Source organism: Pongo abelii, chromosome 2 (assembly GCF_028885655.2).
Source record: "Pongo abelii isolate AG06213 chromosome 2, NHGRI_mPonAbe1-v2.0_pri, whole genome shotgun sequence".
NCBI lineage: Eukaryota > Metazoa > Chordata > Mammalia > Primates > Hominidae > Pongo > Pongo abelii.
This window is the reverse complement of record NC_085928.1, coordinates 17318100-17337879: the sequence shown is the minus strand read 5'-3', so window position 1 is coordinate 17337879 and position 19780 is coordinate 17318100. Positions and strand designations below refer to the sequence as shown.

Below are 19780 nucleotides of genomic sequence, written 5' to 3'. Positions count from 1 at the left end.
TGATTTTTTAAAAATTTGTGGGAAAGATGGCTGAATAATATTTCAGTTGCAACTGATACCTTTGACAAATATTTGTCAGTGAATTGTGGGCATTAGCTGATGGCTTATTCATTGTATATACTGGACTGAAGAGAGAAAAATATAATGCTAAGTAATGACTAATTGAGGATTTGACTAATAATGTCTTCTGCCCTGGTATCACGTATCTATGTCCTTTTTGTCATTTCCAGAGCACATTTCCAGAGCACGCACTTGTCAAACTCAAGAGAATAAACAAGTTTTTGGTGGGGTTTTCTTTTTTTTGCTTTGGTTTTATTTGTATTTATTTATTCCCTTGACTGAATATCCATATAATTACAGTGAGTAACATGTTTGTTAAAATGAAATATGTTGGAAGCAGTTAAGTTGAAGGCTTTGGCTGGTATCATATATACCACTTACATTTTCTTCTGTGTTTAGCAAAGGAAAAATGTCAAGTTTCAAATTTCGCTGAGCATTACTGTTTTTTTTTTTTGATTGTTGTTACCAATCCCTTCCCCCCACCCTCCCCACCCCCAATTCATTTTTGCTTTTACTTTTTTTATTTTGGAGAAAGTTAAAATTAAAATGGTGTAGAACTCTTTCCCTTTCCCCTCCCTCTTCCGCCTCTGTCCCCCTCATCCCCACAATTAGGTCTCCATTTCTTTTCTCATTATGGAGTGATAACTTACCTTCTGTAGAAGAATCCTGAGTCATAAAATTGGGACATTCCTATACTACTGAATATATGACCCTAAAATATAGCTTTGAAATATCTATTTATAAAAGATATTTTTTTCTTCCCACTTTCAATGCCTGTTCGTTATCTGCAGTTGGATTTATTTTTATTTGTTTGGCAAACCTGATAGGTTAAGACTTATCCAAGTAAATGCCAGTATGTGATAGGCACTTATGTTTGTTAAATTATTTGTTATAAATCTTTTCTCCTTCTATTCAATATTTTTTAAAAATAGAGCTAATGTATATACATGGGAAAAGTTTGCTAAATTGTAGCTGGCAGGGCTGATAGGAAGTTGGAAGAGGAATGTATAATTCAGGATAGTATAGTGAATTTAGTCTTTTGAGACAAAGATTTGTATTTGAATTCAAGTTTAGTGATTTTTGTTTTCAAGCTATGACTTGGTAAACTTAACGCCTCTTAAGCGTTCATTTCCTTGTATGTCAGATTTGGATAGAATTATTGCATAGATTTGCTTCTGATGAATATATAGGAATATTTGTAAAGTAGCTTTCTTAGTTCTTTTTGTGGTTTCTGAGTATAGCTAATCAAACAAATGTGTTGTTATAGAACTCCTTTTTTCCTCCTAACCCCATCATTTGTCAAGCTTTGCCTAAAGAATCTTTGTAGCCTTCATTTTCTCTTTGTTGCCACATTCTTAGATCTAGCTTGCATGTTCTTCCTTGCATGCCTTAGATTCACTATTTCTGGGTTTTGCCTTCTTGATCTCATATGTGAAAAGGGAAAAATTGTGCAGAGCTCTCAGTTTCAATTCCAGTTTCTTCTCTCATTCTTGAGTAGTATAGTCTATGTACACTACTTAGTGTAGAATGGTCTAGTTACAAGAAAAGTTGGGATGTTTATCATATTGCTTAATAGCAGCTCTCTACCAGGTGTAGGCATCAGAATTCCTTGTGTAACTTTGAAAGTTCTAATTCCTGGGCCCCACTCTGGACCTCTGGGATCAGCATTTGTGGCATGGAGCCTGAGTATAAATTCCACCGGGGATTTTTATGCAGACACTCAGTTAAGAACTGCCCTATTGGGAGGCCATCTCAAGCCACTCAGGCAGATCAATATATGTAAATATTAGTTTTCATGACCTCAGTGTCTTTCCTAACACCCTTCTGTGGCTTTCCTATTACTAAAGAATAAAGTCAAAATGAAGCTTATCGTTCAAGACCAATTTATGGTCACCCCAGTTTATCTTGTTAATTCTGTTTTTTATCATTCTTTTTGATAACTGTTTTCCTATCAGACTGAAATTGCAGTCTAGCATCATTTTTCAACCACCCTGCTTCTCTTATGATGATCTAAAATGTCCTGTTCCCTTACCCCTTCATCATCTTCTTCATCTTTTATCTTCTAAACTCTATCTCAAAAAGGTTTACCTTCTCGATAAGCTTTTCCTAGTGTCCTCAGCTAGAAGTCACATTCCTTCTTTGAACTCCAAAACATTTATGTACTTTATTTTTGTACTGATCCCTGATTGTTTTATCTCCAGACATCTTTCTTCCCTACTAAAGCTTCTTGCTGACTGGTTCTGTCTGTGTATGCCACCATCACTCTCTCAGTAGCATGGGTGCTTGCTTGGTATATAGTATGTGCTGGGTTTCCGTGTCCTCCTGCCCCTTGCCACTTGCCCCTTCTGATTTCAGGAAAACTGATTTGCATTTTTACAATGCGTAGTGAAATGTATAAAAAATGCTGCTGGTATGTTAAACTGGTCTGAAGTCATTTTCCATAAAATGTCAAATTTCTTGCTTTTCTTGCATTTTTTAGGGTCCCAGAAGAAAAATAAGAAATTCTACATTTGGCTTTGACAGGCTTCTCATTTACAACTAATGTTTTTGTGATAAACATAGGGCTCAGAGATGTCAGGCTAGCTTTTCCTTTTGTAATATTTGCTAGATGTGGTAATTATTGGGAGACTATTCTCCATGGGTCTCTCACATGTTATGCATGTCTTGGCAAGCAGAGATACAGACTGACTGCTTTTTTCCTGGACTATCATTTTCAAGGATGTTTATATAACGAGCAGCCTTGGAAGACAGAGATGGTATTTCTCTTCAGAGCAAAGAGCAGGTTTGCTTATGGTCCAGTATAAAAAGTGTCTCCTGCCAGAGCATGTTTACATAGAGTTTATAGTAAGTAAGGATAATGCCACCCTCCAGTGCAAAGAATGGGCATGCTTATGCCCATTATAAAATATTTGAGTTCCTTTTAAGCTCAGGCTCTCTTTCCTGTAACACAATCCATTGCATGTATAATTGTTACCTGGCCCTTCTATCGCGCCCCATGGAAATTGGGGCATGGGGAACTGGCTTAAATACTGACACTGGCTACTGCTATTTCCTTGAATAGTGAAGTTCTTTGTCTCTGACCTGGGGTCTTGTGTCTTCTGCCAGTATCCATGAAACTGGCAGAATAACTTGTTAGCTTACAAGTAGGGTAAAATCTCAGACCCTTCACAGTTCTTAGTAATAATGTTAAAGCTGCTCTTTTCATACCTGCAAAATCAGCCCTTCTGTAAGAAACTCTTATTAAGTTTGGATGAGATTAAAATTTAGGTGCCTTATGACTATATACTTTGTTTATTTTTCCCCCTATTCTTTTTCATGAAAATAAATTACTCGAGTTAAAGGACTGTCATTCTGAGATTATCCTTCTGTGAAATAATGGTATTAGTAGTGTTCTCTATCTTTCTCTCTTTTCCCCAAATAAAAGCACTGCTATTTGATGAGGATGAGCTACACTGACAAGCATGTTGATTTGTTTTCTTAAAGCTGAAGTTTGGAGTACATATTGTCTTAAAATGAGAAATGGGGTATTTGGGAGGATATTTTTTAAAAATTCGGGTATAACATGAGTTTTTAATGATAAATTAGATAAATAATAAAACATGTTGGATAATGATAATGCCAAGGGAAAAGAAAATGAAAGAGGATAAGATTGTTTGGGTGGACAAGACAGTATTGAAATTTTAGATAATGTTGGCTACGGAAGGCCTTACTGGTGGCTTCTGAGTAAAGAACTGAAGTAAGTTTGGAGATGAGCCATGTGATTTTCTGGAGGGAAGCCATCTGGGTAGAGGGCACAGCAGTGCAAAGGCTCTGCAGCAGAGTGTGCCTGATGGGAAGCATTGAGGAGGCTGGTTTGTGATGCTTTGAAAACAGATAATGAGAGGGTTGGAGTATTAACCTTTGTCTTAGCTGTGTTTCTGTACTTTACCCCAGAGCATTTGCTTTTATGTTTATATATTAAGCACCTTTCCATTTGAGAAATGGGATTCCTTTCTTTAAAAACGTATTTGAAAACTACAGAACTAGACAACTTGTCTTCCAAACTATTCTTAGTTCTCATTGACAGTCTCTGTAGGTGCTTATTTTTCAACAGTCAATTTAAGTCCCAGTCTCACATTGGTGTGTTTTTTAATTCAGCAGGTATTCAAGAGCTATATTCAACCCTACATTATGTGGTTTATTTTTAAGCCCCCACATGATTATATTCCTTGCTTCTGTTGAAGAGAAGAGGCTGAGACAGCTTGCAATAGTTGGAGAATAATATAAGATAACATTCTACCTAAAACCTTTCTAGCCAAGGTTGCTTCTTACCCTTTGTTACCAAATATAAAAGCTAGTTTTCAACTCTTGTTGGCCTTTTAATATTAGGACCATACATTTCCTTGAAACACCATCCTATCACTCTGGTTGCACCATTTCTCTTTCTCAAGGATTCCTCATTCCTTGAGTTTATGCCTTAACTGCTTCTTCTCACTCTCCTTAATCTCTTTGGATGCTCCTATCTACTATATGGCTTCAATTACCACGTATAGGTTGTTGATTCTTATATCTAAATTTGTAGTCTAAACCCCTCTCTTGAGCTGAATTGTTAGCATTTGTAATAAGTTGGCTTTTTACATATTCATTTTTATATTTAAAGCAATTTGATATCTTTTACCTAAAAAAAAACCAAAAAAACTAGTTCTTCCTCTCTTTACTTTGGTATAATAGTATTCTTGTCCAGTTGATTAAGTTATAATCTTTATGTTGGTGACCATTAGTCAAAGACTATCAGGTACACACCTGTAGTAAACAAAGTTAGATTTATTGATGCTTTCTGCAGCAAGGGAAGCCACATACCATGGGGAAACCTTGAAATGTCAGTAAGATGATGTTGGACAGACTTAGAGAATGTGGGCTTTTGTTGGGTAATTTTGGGGAGGATTCAGGGAAGTGATGAAGGTTTCCTTTGGATTGGATGCTGTGAAGAAGTGGGGATAATTCTATGATTGGGTATCTTAATAAATCTTGTCTAGGAGGTGACAAGAACAGGGTGACGCTAAAACTAAATGGTAAAGAAGCAGCATTCACTTGTGCAAGATGGGATTTTTTGTGGTTTGCATGGAGTCCTTGCTTTTGTCTGTTCTCAGACGCAATTCCACGGTGGCTTGGGTTTGCCTCACTTCCATCATAGTCTGATGTTGGTGATCTGTGAGATCTCGTTTGACAGAAAAATGCCACAGTCTAGCTGTGAGTGCTGAGCCACCTCCTAGCTGTGAAGGGCTGCATTTCTCTCTCTTTCTCACTTATTTGGGATAGATGTAGATTAGGTGGCATTTAGACAATAGGAAGATGTATTTTAGGGTATTTGAGCAAATAATTTACATGCTATTGGCCATGTATGAGGGGCAGTAAAGAAAATTATTATACTGGTAATGTATCAGTAGGATCTAGTGTTATGTTGAAGTAGAGATCACTTGGTTGTTTATTCTTTATGTATCAATCATACATGGGGCCTTTTATAGCTAAATGTTTGAGTACTTAACTGTTTGCCAGACACTAAGTACTAACATATTCCCTTTTAATCTTTCAAGTAAGTTGAGTCAGAAAGGAAGGATGCATATTCCTGTCTTTGGGAATAAGAACCAAACTGGAAATCCAGGTGTGGCTAGTGGTGTAGACTGTTAAGTAATGTTTAAGAGTGTGAGTTTTAGCATAATAGATTGAATTGATTAGATACAAATGGTTAATAAATTTTAAAAAATAACCTGTGACAATGTTCAGGATGACAAGAAACTCTTGGTTTTAGGTATTTATTTGGCTGTCCCCATAATGTAGGCCCAAAAGTGTAATGCGAAAAAAAAAAAAAGAGAAAAGCTTCTGGGAAAGGGTACAAGTTGTGGTGGTAAGCTGTAAAGAATTTGGCTTTAAGTTAAAATAAATACATGTTAGAAATATTGTGATTAAAAACTATGCTGAAGTTAGGGATGAAATTACTTTGAAATACATCAAAAATGATAGATGGATAGATATGTGATGAATAGCAAAATGCTAATTGTAGAATCTAAATGGTGGTCACATGGCTGTTCATTGAAATTCTTTCAACCTTTGTGTATATTTGAAAGTTTTAATAATAAGATATTGGGGGAGGGTGGAGGTATAAACTGTCTGCTAAAGTCTTCTCTCTGACCTGAGATACTTGTTTTCTCTGTAGGAACTTTCCGCTGTACTTTTTGCCATACAGAGGTAGAAGAGGATGAGTCAGCAATGCCCAAAAAAGATGCACGCACACTTTTGGCAAGGTTTAATGAACAAATTGAGCCCATTTATGCATTACTTCGGGAGACAGAGGATGTGAATTTGGCCTATGAAATACTTGAGCCAGAACCCACAGAAATCCCAGCCCTGAAACAGAGGTGAGTGTAGGCCCTGTGCTCTTACTAAGAATGCTTTTCAACCTGTTCTTGTTTTAACTACCCGTACCTTGGAGAACAAGAGTGGGTAATGTACTAGGAGACTCAAGACTGTAATGTTACATAGGTTCTCAGTTGTGCCACATTTGTCTTATTAACGTGTGCCTGTGATGAAATTCGTTTGTTCTAAATGCAGAACACTGTGGACTTTAGGCAAAAATCTTTAAATACTTAGGTTTGACTTCAAGTACTTATTCTGCTTGGGACTGCAGCAACTCAGCCAATTGTTAGCTAATCCAAATTAGTTGTGCTGCTTGGGGATATTTAAATTTTCCTAGCCAGCTTCTGAAGGCTGAAGTCCTTTAAGGAATTCAGCATGTTCTTTTTTGTTTTTGAAGCATTTTAACCACCTTTATTTCTTAGTTGTAATTGCAACTTCCTTGAAAGTAAAGTATAGCTGGTATTACCTATGGTTTAATACTCCTAACAGTGGCTCCCTATTTTTATCAGTGTTCCCTAATGTTTGAATTTCAGAGGTAGCCTTAGTTTTGCCATGCCAGAAAAAGTGGTTTATATTCTGTCTTGAAAAGCATAAATGAAAATTGGGGTCAGGGAGTGCTCTCCTACTCTACTCTTTTTTCTCTCCCTCTTTCCAGCATCAAGTAAGGGATATCTTTATTTAACCTTCACTTCACCCACTCCCTTCCAAAGAGCTCAATAATCAGGCTGTATTTGTATAGTTTTTAGGAGCATTCTTAGTATTTTATTTCCTGTGGTACTGATGTTACAGAATAGCCAGTCCTGAGTAAATTGGGCTTCTTTGAGATGGTTCAAAGCAATCCAATTCTACAGAAAATTTTGTATCTGTAAGAGTTACGAATTTTCTAATCCAGTACCATGTGTCAGTTAGGATGCCTTTGCCTGTGATAACAGAATATCCAACTCTAGTTGGAATTAGAATCCAGTCTAGAAGTAGATTGAACAATAAGCAAATTTGTCTTGCATGACTAGAAGTCTTGAAGTAGTACAGTTCAAAACTGGTTAATTTCACAGCTCAATTATATCTTCAGGGATCTAGATTTGTTCCATCTTTACACTCTGCTGAACTCAGCCTGTTGATTATCCTCTTGGGACCATGAGGGGAGCTAGCCTAAGATGCCCATGTATTTCTAGGTATCACATGCAGATGAAAATGTCCAAATGCAGAAAAAGGGACTGTCCCTTCCTTGTGTCCTATTTTAAAACTGAAGAAAGGTTTCCCAGAGGGCCCCCTAGGATACTCTATTTATCCCCTGATGTCTCACTGGCTACAATTGTTTTATATGCATATTTCTAAACCAGCAGCTGGCAAAGGAAATGAGATCACATGACTGGTACTTAGACTAGTTAAGGTTTACCTTCTAGGACTGGGGAAGGTCCCAGAGCTCTTCGGAGCAAATTGCCATTGGTATTTTAATAAAACCAATAAGCAAAGAAAGAAAGGAGCCACAGTTGATAGGAAACTAACAACATCTGTATCATAGATAGCCTTAACTTTTGGTACTGGTTATTTATTTCTTTTTGTATAAGAAAAGGAATTTTTCTTTTTGTATCTTTTTCAGTCCTTTTAAGTTATATTGTAGCTCTAACATACAAGCTTATGAGGGAAATTGATTTTACAGAAATACAAAATTTTCTAAGCTTATGGATTATTTTATGTTGAAGTATGTGTCAGTGTACTATCTGATTGCTTCCTACACAATATACTATCTGAATTATTCTGATGTTTCCTCTCCTACCTGTAGTTATTTGTCCTGTTTATCAAGACGCTTCCCCACTACAATAGCATTCAGTCACCACCACTACTGGCTTCCTGTCTCTAATGTTCTCCACCTACCACAATCCAGCTCCCCTTCCAGGATCTTTATTTCAATATCCCCCACTCACTGCAGGCCTGAGATGAGTCTTAGTGGTACAGTGACACCAGAGGCCCAACAGCAGCTCTCTGTATCAAGTCACCTTCTTCTTATCAGGAATGATGGTGACCCCACGGAAGAAGAAGAACCAGGAAGTGGAGGAAATAAACTGATCAGGAAAAAAGGATACCCAACAATCTGGTCATTAAGAAAAAAGGGAGGAAATGGAGGCAGACAAGAAAGACAGAATGGGGTTCCTAGAACTGCCAGCCAGACCAAAGTAAAATCGTTTCCATGTGGTCAGGAAAAAAACCATTAGGTTAGAAGATGTTACCCAGGTTATAATATCCCCACCACAGCATTTGACAAATTCCACTGATTGGATATAACATCCTGGAGGTGGTATTGATTTGGCCTTTCTGTACTATAGGAGTATGAAGTTTTGAAATGGCCCATCCTGCCCCAAGGATGTAATAGTCCATCCTGCCTCAGTATAAGAGAAGAGGCATCAATAGAATGGTATGGGAGCTCAGAGATGATAGCTTTTTTTTTTTAAATAAGTGGCAATATTATTAGTTTGATTACTGATCTGTAATCAGTTAAATTCTAGCTTGTCCCTAGATCAGAAACCAGGGGCTACCTCTGCAGAACTGTCAGTAGGCCTAACCCAAGAGTTGATGGACAGTTCTATCCTTTCAGCAAGTCAACCTATTGATGATATATAAAAATCTTCCTATCTTTCTAGAGTGGAATTCCTTGCTAGTAACCTTCCCTTTTTCATCATCTCTTAACACTTACCTTAAAGATTTTTTAAAATTTAGTTTTGAAATAATATTCCCCTCTCATCTCTGAGTAAGAGTTATATCTTTTAAAAGTGCTAAAATTTCTTAAATAATATAAAAAGATTCAAACATGAATTTTCATTTTTGTCATCTTCAATTAAAATTGTTCCAAATCTTAAAATTTGTTTGACTTATGGTCAAATGTCTGCTGCCTCAAACTGGAATAAAACCCATCTTGAATTTCTATGACAGAATACTAAAAACAAAAGACTTTTTAAAAGTACTCTTGTGTTAACATTTATTTTAATTCTGTTCTTTTCTCTCTAGCTTTCTTGTTTTTCTCAAAGTACTCCTCATACCTTCATAAGATAGTCTTTGTAGTCAATGCTAAAGATAGAGAATAGAGAAAAACTCTGTGTTCAGGATTATATATAAAGAGAAACAGTAACCTCAGAGTGAGTGAGTCATTTAAGTCTGGATCAAGGAAAGATAAGGATGTGGTTGGCCAGATCAGAGAAATATGCCTATTCTGTCTCTCCCAGGTTGGGTTAGCTAACTCAGGTAGAAACACTTTGGGGGGGCAGATACATAGAGCAGGCTCAGCACATCAAGATGGGGATGTTGGCTGAGGATAGAAGAGGCATTGAAAGGAGTCAGAGAGACAAATGGGTGTGGGAGGAGAGGCCAGAATGTAGAGTAAGCACAGAAACATAAAAAACCAGATCAGACCAAGAGAGAAGAGAAAGAAAAGTGAATGCTGAAGGAGATAAAAGTTTGAAAAGCCAACCTATACAAAGTAAGCAGCATCATATTACAGTGAAGGCAGCCACATAGCCTTTAAAAGACCACACAGAACAGATAGAAGATAGAGAATGATTAGGGACAGTTAATGGTTAAATTGAGATGAACAAGAAATGATACACAAAGTAACATCAATGAATGCAGAAAGAAATAGCAGAGAGAAACCAGTTATTTGCAATTGTAGCATAAGACTTCAGAATATAGCAAAAAAAAAAAAGATGGATTGGATATATTTACAGAGAGATGCCTCATAGGCCTAGACTTAGAGTGGAGAGCAAATAACTGGTAGAAAGTAGGAGCAGTGAGGAGGCAGAAAAAGTGGTTGAGACATGGAACAGGTAGAACAGGCACTGGGAAGAAAAAGGCTGTGGGAGAAAGTGGTTTACAAAGTAGCCCTGGGCACAGAGGTGGAATAATGAAAAGAATGCAAACGCAGTACCTGGAAGGCATGGATTAAATGAATGTGTCAGTGTGGATTGGGCAACTGGAGATAACATTATTTTTTTGTTGCACAAGTAGCATGGCCCTATAGATATCCAGAGGCAGGACAGGACAGGTGGGATGAGCTAAGCCCAAGTTTACCTCCAGAGGATGGTCAGAAACACAGTGTAATTAGGGAAAGATGTGATGGGCTAATCAGATACACGGACACAGACCTCAGCTAAGTATGAGTTAGAAAACCCCAGTAGATAAGAAGTGGACCCAGAAAGAGGTGAAGAGTAAGGGAGTAAGCAGAGATGAAGTAAGACAAAAGTGAAGGCAAAATAGTGAATGGCTTAGGAGGAAAGACTAATGAAGTATTTATTAGATTCAGAATGAGTCGGGGCTCCACACAGGAGATAATTCAGGATCCATGGAAAAGAGTGAGAAAAATGGACGAAAAATAAAGGAGAAACGTGAGACCAGGTCAGTCATGGACACTGAAAGAAACATCCAAAAGGTTTGGAGTGAGCAGGCAGTTCAAGAAACATGAAGATGGTTACAGAATAAAAAATAGCTGGACAGAGAGGGAGGTAGAGAAGCATACATAGAAGTTGAAGTGGAAAGCATCAGTAGCAGGCAGAGAAAGGCATGAGCTCAGACTGAGAATCAGGCATATTCCAAAGAATTTGGAACAGATTGAGAGTGAAACAGGCAGGTAAAATGGGGAACCATCAGAAATACTGAAAACTTGGCCTAACACAGAGGTGGGGGGGAACATAAGTGACTAGAAGATAAGGAAATGAGCAGACTTGGAACAGGCTAACAGACAAAGAAGATACTGGAAATAAAACTCAAATCAATGGTGAATCCATGCATGAACAACATGTATCATTCTGGTCACTATGTCTCAAGTAAAGTATATTACAATTAGAGATGGTCCAGAAAAAGACAAAAATAAACAAAAACTGTAGGAGGTGGCAGCAGCGGAAAAGAGAACTGTTTAAGGAAAACAGAATCAAAAGGAATCAGAACTTTCTTCAGTATAGTAGTGAGAACATGATTGAAGTCGATACAATTGTGAAAGATATCAACATGACTTGAAGTCTGAGGAAAATCAAGTGTAAAACCCACTTCATACATTCACTGGATAGAGTCTGCTCTACTATCAAGAAACTTAAGACAAATTTAGACATGACAACATACTATCCTATTTTATGTAGAAATAAATATTTACAAAACTTAAGTAGACCAGATAACTTATTTAAGGCCCATACGATTCATATTCTATCATTCTAGGAACTGTAAACTAGAATGTTAAACTTATGAGCTCAATATATAATGTTGGTTAATAATAATTTTATTTTATTCAGTTTTCTTCCTAAGTTCAAAGAAAAGAAGGCTGCTTTAAGAACAGGCATGAAGCCAAGTTGGGGAAAACAGATTTATTAAATAGTAGTATAGCCTAACCACTGTATAATCTAAAACAACTTCAATCTAAATAACACAACAGGCTGGGCACAGTGGCTCATGCCTGTAATCCCAGCACTTTGGGAGGCCGAGGCGGGTGGATCACTTGAGGTCAGGAGTTTGAGACCAGCCTGGACAACATGGCAAAACCCCATCTCTACTAAAAAGTAAAAAGCAAAATAAAATAGACTGAGAAAAACAAACCATTGTTACTGCAGAGTAGAATCAGTGGTTGGAGATGGATACAGAGTATCAGCATATATGTGGAGATAGAAACATACAACTCCATAGAAAAGCAGCTAGTCTGTGCAGAGGGTTATATCTTACTGCATGAGTGGTGGGAGAAGAACATTGGTTGAGGTCAGGCTTTGTAGAATAGTTTTCTAGCTTTTTCCATGATCAGCACACAAAGGAAAAAGCACACAGAACCACTTTGAATTATTCTGGGTTGAGCTGAGATAACATTTTTTAAAATACAATGTGTTTTGTTTTTGTTTTTTAAACAAAATACTGGGAGAGATTTTTGTCAGATTAGTGGCTTTAAGTAGATGATGTCACCATATCACTTTCTCCTTCTCCAAGTATTAATAGATTTATTGAAACATCTTAAATCTATAAAACCTCAGTCATTTATATACACCAGAGGATCCCATGTTTGAGGAACTTAAATATAAATATGATGTGTTTTTCTAACACATGCACCTTTTACCCTGAGGTATAGAAGCACTTTCTTGGAATTGTTAAAGCATGTGTGCATGATTGATAGATAGCATTTACATGTAGTATTTCAGTAATTGCCTCCCTAGCTGCCCTTCTTTTCCAAAACCAAGACATTAATTTTTCTTTTTCCTGTACTCTATTCTTTTTATATAGCAAGGACCATGCAGCAACTACTGCTGGAGCTGCTAGCCTAGCAGGTGGGCACCACCGGGAAGCATGGGCCACCAAAGGTCCTTCCTATGAAGACTTATACACTCAGAATGTTGTCATTAACATGGATGACCACGAAGATCTTCATCGAGCCTCACTGGAAGGGAAATCTGCCAAAGAGAGGCCCATTTGGTTGAGAGAAAGCACTGTCCAAGGGGCATATAGTTCTGAAGATATGAAAGAAGGTAAGTAAGAGTAGAAGTCAGTAAAATGGATGTGTCTTAGGTTCAGTAGAACATGAACTTGGCTTAGTGGGAAACTGCCTGGGCAATTCTGGATCTGTTCTACAGAACAATTAATTGCATTATATTAGGAAGTAAGAAATTGAGCAATAAGATAAAAACCAACTAGTATACTTGCATTGCCCTTCAACTTAGTGAAAATAACAAATAGCCTTTTAAATTTTCATTTTTAGATTTGAAAAATTGTCATCTTTTTATCTTAATTTCTTGGAAAAATGCTATCTATTGTTTTCAAGGTAGCCATACTCACCTTTCCTTTAATCTTATATTACCCTGACTTATATGCATTTAATTTTTCTGAATTGGGAGCTAAAACTATACACTACCCCAAACTTCATGTTGTCTCTTCATAAATACCAATGAGTGTGTGCTACCTGAAATATATAGAAAGAGACCACATGAATAAAGCGACTGAGCATTCTCACAGTCCAAGATGGTTAGCAGAACTTTGTTCTAGAGGATTTTGGAAATTTCTGAGCCATAAAGGGTTAAGAATTGCATACTAATCTTCAGAAGTTAGAGAACTGCAAGATTTTACTTTTTAAGTTTTAGTCTAAGTTACTGCATTCAAGACTTTGAGTGATGATGGTTTAGGAGTATGTAGAAAATGGGAGGCAAAAATGGATGACAGTGACTCAAGCTGGAAAGTAGAGAGGAAGGGTGTCTCTATTTCTGGCTGGATTTTATCAGTGTAACAATCTATGTGCCGCTACTCCCAAGTTAATATATCGTTACTAACATATCACCTGAGTTTGGTGATATGTTAGTGCCAAAGAATAATCAGTAACTGAAAACCACTTGTTTTTTGGCCTTTCTCCTAGCCTCTTTTCCCTTCATAATAAGCATTTAGTATACATATATACTAGAAATTGTGAAGGTAATGTGGAGTTTGGTAGTGACGGTAAAGCAGGTAATACCTCTACTGTGATTCTGTTTGATATATTAATTTTGATAAGAAAAAGTTTTCCAAGGCAACCATACTTTACCCTCCTTCTTCCTCACTGATTAGCCTGCCATGTTGGTTTTTTTGATGGAGTCTCGCTGTATTGCCTATGTTGGAGTACAGTGGTGCGATCTTGGCTCACTGAAACCTCTGCTTTCTGTGTTCAAGTGATTCTCTTGCCTCAGCCTCCTGAGTAGCTGGAATTGGGCGCAAGCCACCATGGCCAGCTGATTTTTGTATTTTTAGTAGAGATGGGGTTTTGCCATGTTGTCCAGGCTGGTCTCAAACTCCTGACCTCAAGTGATCCACCCGCCTCGGCCTCCCAAAGTGCTGGGATTACAGGCATGAGCCACTGTGCCCAGCCTGTTGTGTTATTTAGATTGAAGTTGTTTTAGATTATACAGTGGTTAGGCTATACTACTATTTAATAAATCTGTTTTCCCCAACTTGGCTTCATGCCTGTTCTTAAAGCAGCCTTCTTTTCTTTGAACTTAGGAAGAAAACTGAATAAAATAAAATTATTATTAACCAACATTATATATTGAGCTCATAAGTTTAACATTCTAGTTTACAGTTCCTAGAATGATAGAATATGAATCGTATGGGCCTTAAATAAGTTATCTGGTCTACTTAAGTTTTGTAAATATTTATTTCTACATAAAATAGGATAGTATGTTGTCATGTCTAAATTTGTCTTAAGTTTCTTGATAGTAGAGCAGACTCTATCCAGTGAATGTATGAAGTGGGTTTTACACTTGATTTTCCTCAGACTTCAAGTCATGTTGATATCTTTCACAATTGTATGGACTTCAATCATGTTCTCACTACTATACTGAAGAAAGTTCTGATTCCTTTTGATTCTGTTTTCCTTAAACAGTTCTCTTTTCCACTGCTGCCACCTCCTACAGTTTTTGTTTATTTTTGTCTTTTTCTGGACCATCTCTAATTGTAATATACTTTACTTGAGACATAGTGACCAGAATGATACATGTTGTTCATGCATGGATTCACCATTGATTTGAGTTTTATTTCCAGTATCTTTCTGGTTTTTACTTGAGATTTTGTTTGTTGCTTTGGTTCTGGAAGCATGTTAAGACCAAAAACTTCTAGAAACACGTAGAGGTACTTTTTAGGTTCTTCTGTGCCTTGAATCCAATAGCTTGGATCATATCTTTCAGTATATTTTAGATTATTTTTCTGTAGGCTGATTTTCTTGCACTTGCTGAAATAGAAATAGATCTGCTACTTTTCTGCCCACGTATACAACCTTCAGCTCTTCCTATATTTTTTTGCTGCAACTTGGCCTTTCAGTACCCACAATTGCTTAGCATCAATTCCGTGAATATAGTTTCCCAGTATACATCTTCTTTGTAATTTATAACTCTGTTGAAAAAAGACTGTTCCTAGAACCACTGTTTCTACTCTACCATCCAGAAATTTGCTCGTTTATCCTTGTTTTTTGTTTTCTGTCTTCATCTGTAACAGAATAATTCTTTTTTTCTCCAAACCTCTCAAGACCCTTGTCAGAAATCTGTTATGTGTGACTTAATTTAGTTTACAAAACTAATTTTCTTTTTCCCTAATTTTATATTTAAACATTAATCAAAATACTGTGTTGATATTAAACTATTTGGAACATTCTTTTAGAAGCAATTATTGTCTTAAAGGCTTGCATACATTCCTTACCTTCTTTCTGTTGTAATACTGCATTGGTAGTAAGCTCTAGGGAGGAGGTTCAGCCTTTGACAATATTTTGAAATAGTTAAGTTTGATTTTAACTCTCATTTTGACAGTCATTTATCAAAAGCCTCTTTTCTCTGACCTAAACTTTTAACTTGTCTGCTTCTGTTTCCCTTTCTCTCTCTTATCTGCCCAGTATCTCATTTTAGGAGTTCTGTGCCTTCTAAAATGTCCCGGGATTTAGCTAATTCATTTTAATGTGTTAATGAGAAGATGCTTTCACTTTATCCATAGTCAGAATTGACCATTTCTGAGTCTTCTCTTGATGATGATGATGATAGATAACACTATTCTAAGTGCCAGGCCCATTCTAGACACTTCACAGACATTCACTTAATCCCCACAGTAATCTAGTGAAGTAAATACTATTTTCCCCCTTTCTGTACTTGAGAAAATTGAAGCGGAGAGATGAAATAACTTGGCCAAAATCATACAGCTAAATAGTGTTAGGATTTGAATCAGGGAGTCAGGTTCCAAACAATACTTTTAATCTTTTTATATATTTTAAATGGCAGTATGTTTGGTAGTATTATCAGAATGCAGAATGCAGATGGTTTTCTTAAATATTTCATCTGCAGTATATCAAGTAAAATATGTACACAAAATGATAGGAGGTGTGTGGTGAGAGAAGCTTCATTCCTAAAATTAGATTCCTTTTTTTATAAAGAGTTTGAAGTATGCTTAATATGCTTCATGAAAATAAAACTCACATTTATTCACTCATTTGTCAAACGTTTATTCAGGGCCTAACAGAGTGGCAGGTACTATCTAGGTAAATGGGATATATCCATGAATAAACAAGATAAATATCTGTTGTGGTAGAACCTACATCCTTGGAAAGGGGGTGACAAAGACAATAGATGTAAGTTATTCATTATGTTAGGAAATAAGTGCTATGGGGGAAAAATAGAGCATTGGGAATGTAGGGATGGGATACATTTAAAAGGTAACATTTGAATAAAGACATGAAAGATGGAGGGGAGTTAGCTGTGTGAGTACCTAAAGGAAAAATATTCCAGGCAGAGGGAACAGGCAATGCAAAGGCCCTGACGTAGGAGTGTGTCTGATATGTACAAGGAATACCATGGAGGCTACTGTGGCTAGACAAGAATGAGCAGGGGAAAGAAGAAGTAAGAGGTAGATGATCAGGAAGGATTCCAGATGATGTGGGACCCTATAGGCCATTGCAAAGCTTTTGGCTTTTACCTTGAGTGAGATAAAGAGCCATGTTTTGATTTTCTATTATGCCAGCTACTGTAGTCGATTCTTCATAGACATTATCTTATATGTTTTTATCCAGAACCTTAGAAAGTAGATGCTTTTATCACCTCATTTTACAGAAAAAGGTATTGAAGTTTAGAGATTAAATAACTTGCCCAAGATGCTTGTGTATAGAAGAACCAGGATTCAAATCTATGCTATAATACTCTTAAAGCTGATGTACTTGACCATTATGCTACTTAAGCTCCAGTTTGTAAGAAATATTTTGAATATTTTATGGATAGCAGCTCAAAAATGGAACCAGTGAAGTCTGTTATTTTATCGTATTATTTAAATATATGTTAAAATATTGTCTATATGTTATAAAGAAATGCCATTTGTATTTAAGGATATTGACTGTCTTGAGTTTTACTCCCCAGGGGGCATAGATATGGATGCATTTCAGGAGCATGAGGAAGGCCGTGCTGGGCCTGATGACAATGAAGAGGTCATGCGAGCACTGCTCATTCACGAGAAAAAGACTTCCTCTGCCATGGCTGGTTCAGTGGGGGCGGCTGCTCCAGTGACCACTGCCAATGGCAGTGACTCGGAAAGCGAGACCAGTGAGTCAGATGATGATTCTCCACCCCGTCCGGCCGCTGTGGCTGTGCATAAACGAGAAGAGGATGAAGAGGAAGACGACGAGTTTGAAGAAGTAGCAGATGACCCCATTGTCATGGTGGCTGGCCGTCCGTTCTCCTACAGTGAAGTGAGCCAACGGCCAGAGCTAGTGGCCCAGATGACACCAGAAGAAAAGGAAGCATATATAGCAATGGGACAACGCATGTTTGAGGACCTCTTTGAGTGAGCTTTCCCTACTTCTTTCTCCTTTCTCTAATGCTCAGTTCAAAAAGAAATGTCTCATCTTTGAAGAAAAGTATTTAAATGGCTTTCTGCCCGTCTTGATGTAAGCAACTGTCGATCCTTATGCAAAGAATGATGGTAGAGAGTTTGACTTTTATGCCAGAAACTTTCCCAGCAAGGTAGGGTGCTGGGAATCCTACCCTTCCTTGCTGTCACTACAGTATTAATATTTTACTGTATTTTCTTTTCTTTTTTTTTTTTGAGACGAAGTCTCACTCTTGTCCCCCAGGCTGGAGTGCAATGGCGCGATCTCGGCTCACTGCAACCTCTGCCTCCCGGGTTCAAGCGATTCTCCTGCCTCAGCCTCCCAAGTAGCTGGGATTACAGGCGCCCGCCACCATGCCCAGCTAATTTTTTGTATTTTTAATAGAGACAGGGTTTCACCATGTTAGCCAGGATGATCTTGATCTCCTGACCTCATGATCCACCCATCTCGGCCTGCCAAAGTGCTGTATTTTCTTATCTAATTTTTTTCTTGCCTTATTAAGACATAATTTTCTCCCTTCTGAAATGAGTGAGGGAAGTTCATAAGGTAAATCCTTCCCATCCATCTGTTTACTACAATAGGTTACAATAATTCACTGATCACATCCATTTTATCTGTTCTAGCCAGGCATTCCAAACAATTTCTTATATTGCTGCCCACCAAAGCAGCTTGCCAACAGTCAAATCATTGATTGGGGGAAAAAATCCTGAAACTTGCTTAGAATTTGAGCATTTCCTCAAAATTGAGATGGGTCAATATGTAAGGGGAGGTGGGAGTGTGTGTGGAAGGGGGATAGATATAATTGAGTCTCATGATTAATGTCTAAACCAGAATTTGTGTCTTTAGAACAGACCAGACTGGTAGATTTTATTGTATTGCTTAATGTCTTTTGGTTTGGATTTAGGATGATAGAAAACAGAAAGTATAATTGGTAAACCCTTAGGAAGAAATTAGAAAAACATGGACATAAGACAAGAAGTCTGTATAAAGGGTTGAAGAGTGACAAGCATTGGGAACAGTGCCTTAGAACTGTGTCAGTTAGTCTGATTTGGAAATCCTTTATATAAAGCTGAGACTGGTCCTGGTTTTGTTCCCTTTGGGTACAGACCTCTTGTCAGTGTTATAAATTGTTTAATGAGGCCATTCCAGCAGAAATCAACAGAATAATTGATTACTCTTCTCTCTGTCTGTCACTCTCCCTCTTTCTAAACATCACTGAAGGCTGTCTGTCTTTTAATTCTTGTCAGACACGGTATTTTAGGGTGCATCCAGTATACCATTGAGCATTGTAACCTCAAGAAACAGTTTATTTTGGGTTCTGATATGTAACATGGTATTTTCCCTAGGGCAGAACTTTAAAAATAAAGAACTTTCACACAAGGGTCTATAACAATTGTATATCTTACAATATTTTTCCTTGCATTGTAATTTTTAAGTATTTATCATTTTATAGTACACTTATAAAGAATATAGAGCCTTGTATGGAGTGATGTTTCATTTACCTGGGTTGTATTAATGACTGAATGTTGACAATAAATCTGTTTTATACTGACTGAAGTTTGTTCATTTTAAGCTCTGTAACATCTTGGGGCATATTAAATGAATATTCTTCACATTAAAAAAAGTTAAAGACTTTTTTATTAGTCATATTTCAAATAATAGATGCATCATATGGGATCTAAACTTTTTGTGCAATAAGATGCCTTTGTACCTTGTATACGTATTCAACTTTTACACTTGATCTTAGCCAAAAGACCAAGAAGCAATGCTATTCAGCTTTTAAACATAGTTTTTTAACTTTTATAGTTCTAGAAGTTAATTTAAATAAAATGGTAATCAGATGTTAATTTTTAAAATGTAGTTAATTTTTTAAACTATTTTTTGTAAGTGTGTTCATATATATGTAGAATTCGTGTTATGGAAAAATGTCACAAGTGAATATGGAGGTAAGAATAAAGGTATTCATTGCAGCAGTATTTGAAATAGAATAGAAAG

General features: G+C 37.0%; 1 protein-coding gene across 2 annotated transcripts in view; it reads left to right on the top strand.

The window, feature by feature from the left end:
- The window catches only part of GTF2E1 (general transcription factor IIE subunit 1), a 38924-nt gene extending 19587 nt beyond the window's left edge, over nt 1-19337 (top strand). Inside the window, exons 3-5 of one of the 2 annotated variants that reach the window (XM_063721644.1) lie at nt 6254-6455; nt 12694-12935; nt 17316-19337. In XM_063721644.1, the coding sequence (XP_063577714.1) occupies nt 6254-6455; nt 12694-12935; nt 17316-17743 (872 nt within the window). In that variant the 3' untranslated portion in view covers nt 17744-19337. 2 annotated transcript variants of the gene reach the window in all.
- Nucleotides 19338-19780: the final 443 nt, after the last annotated feature.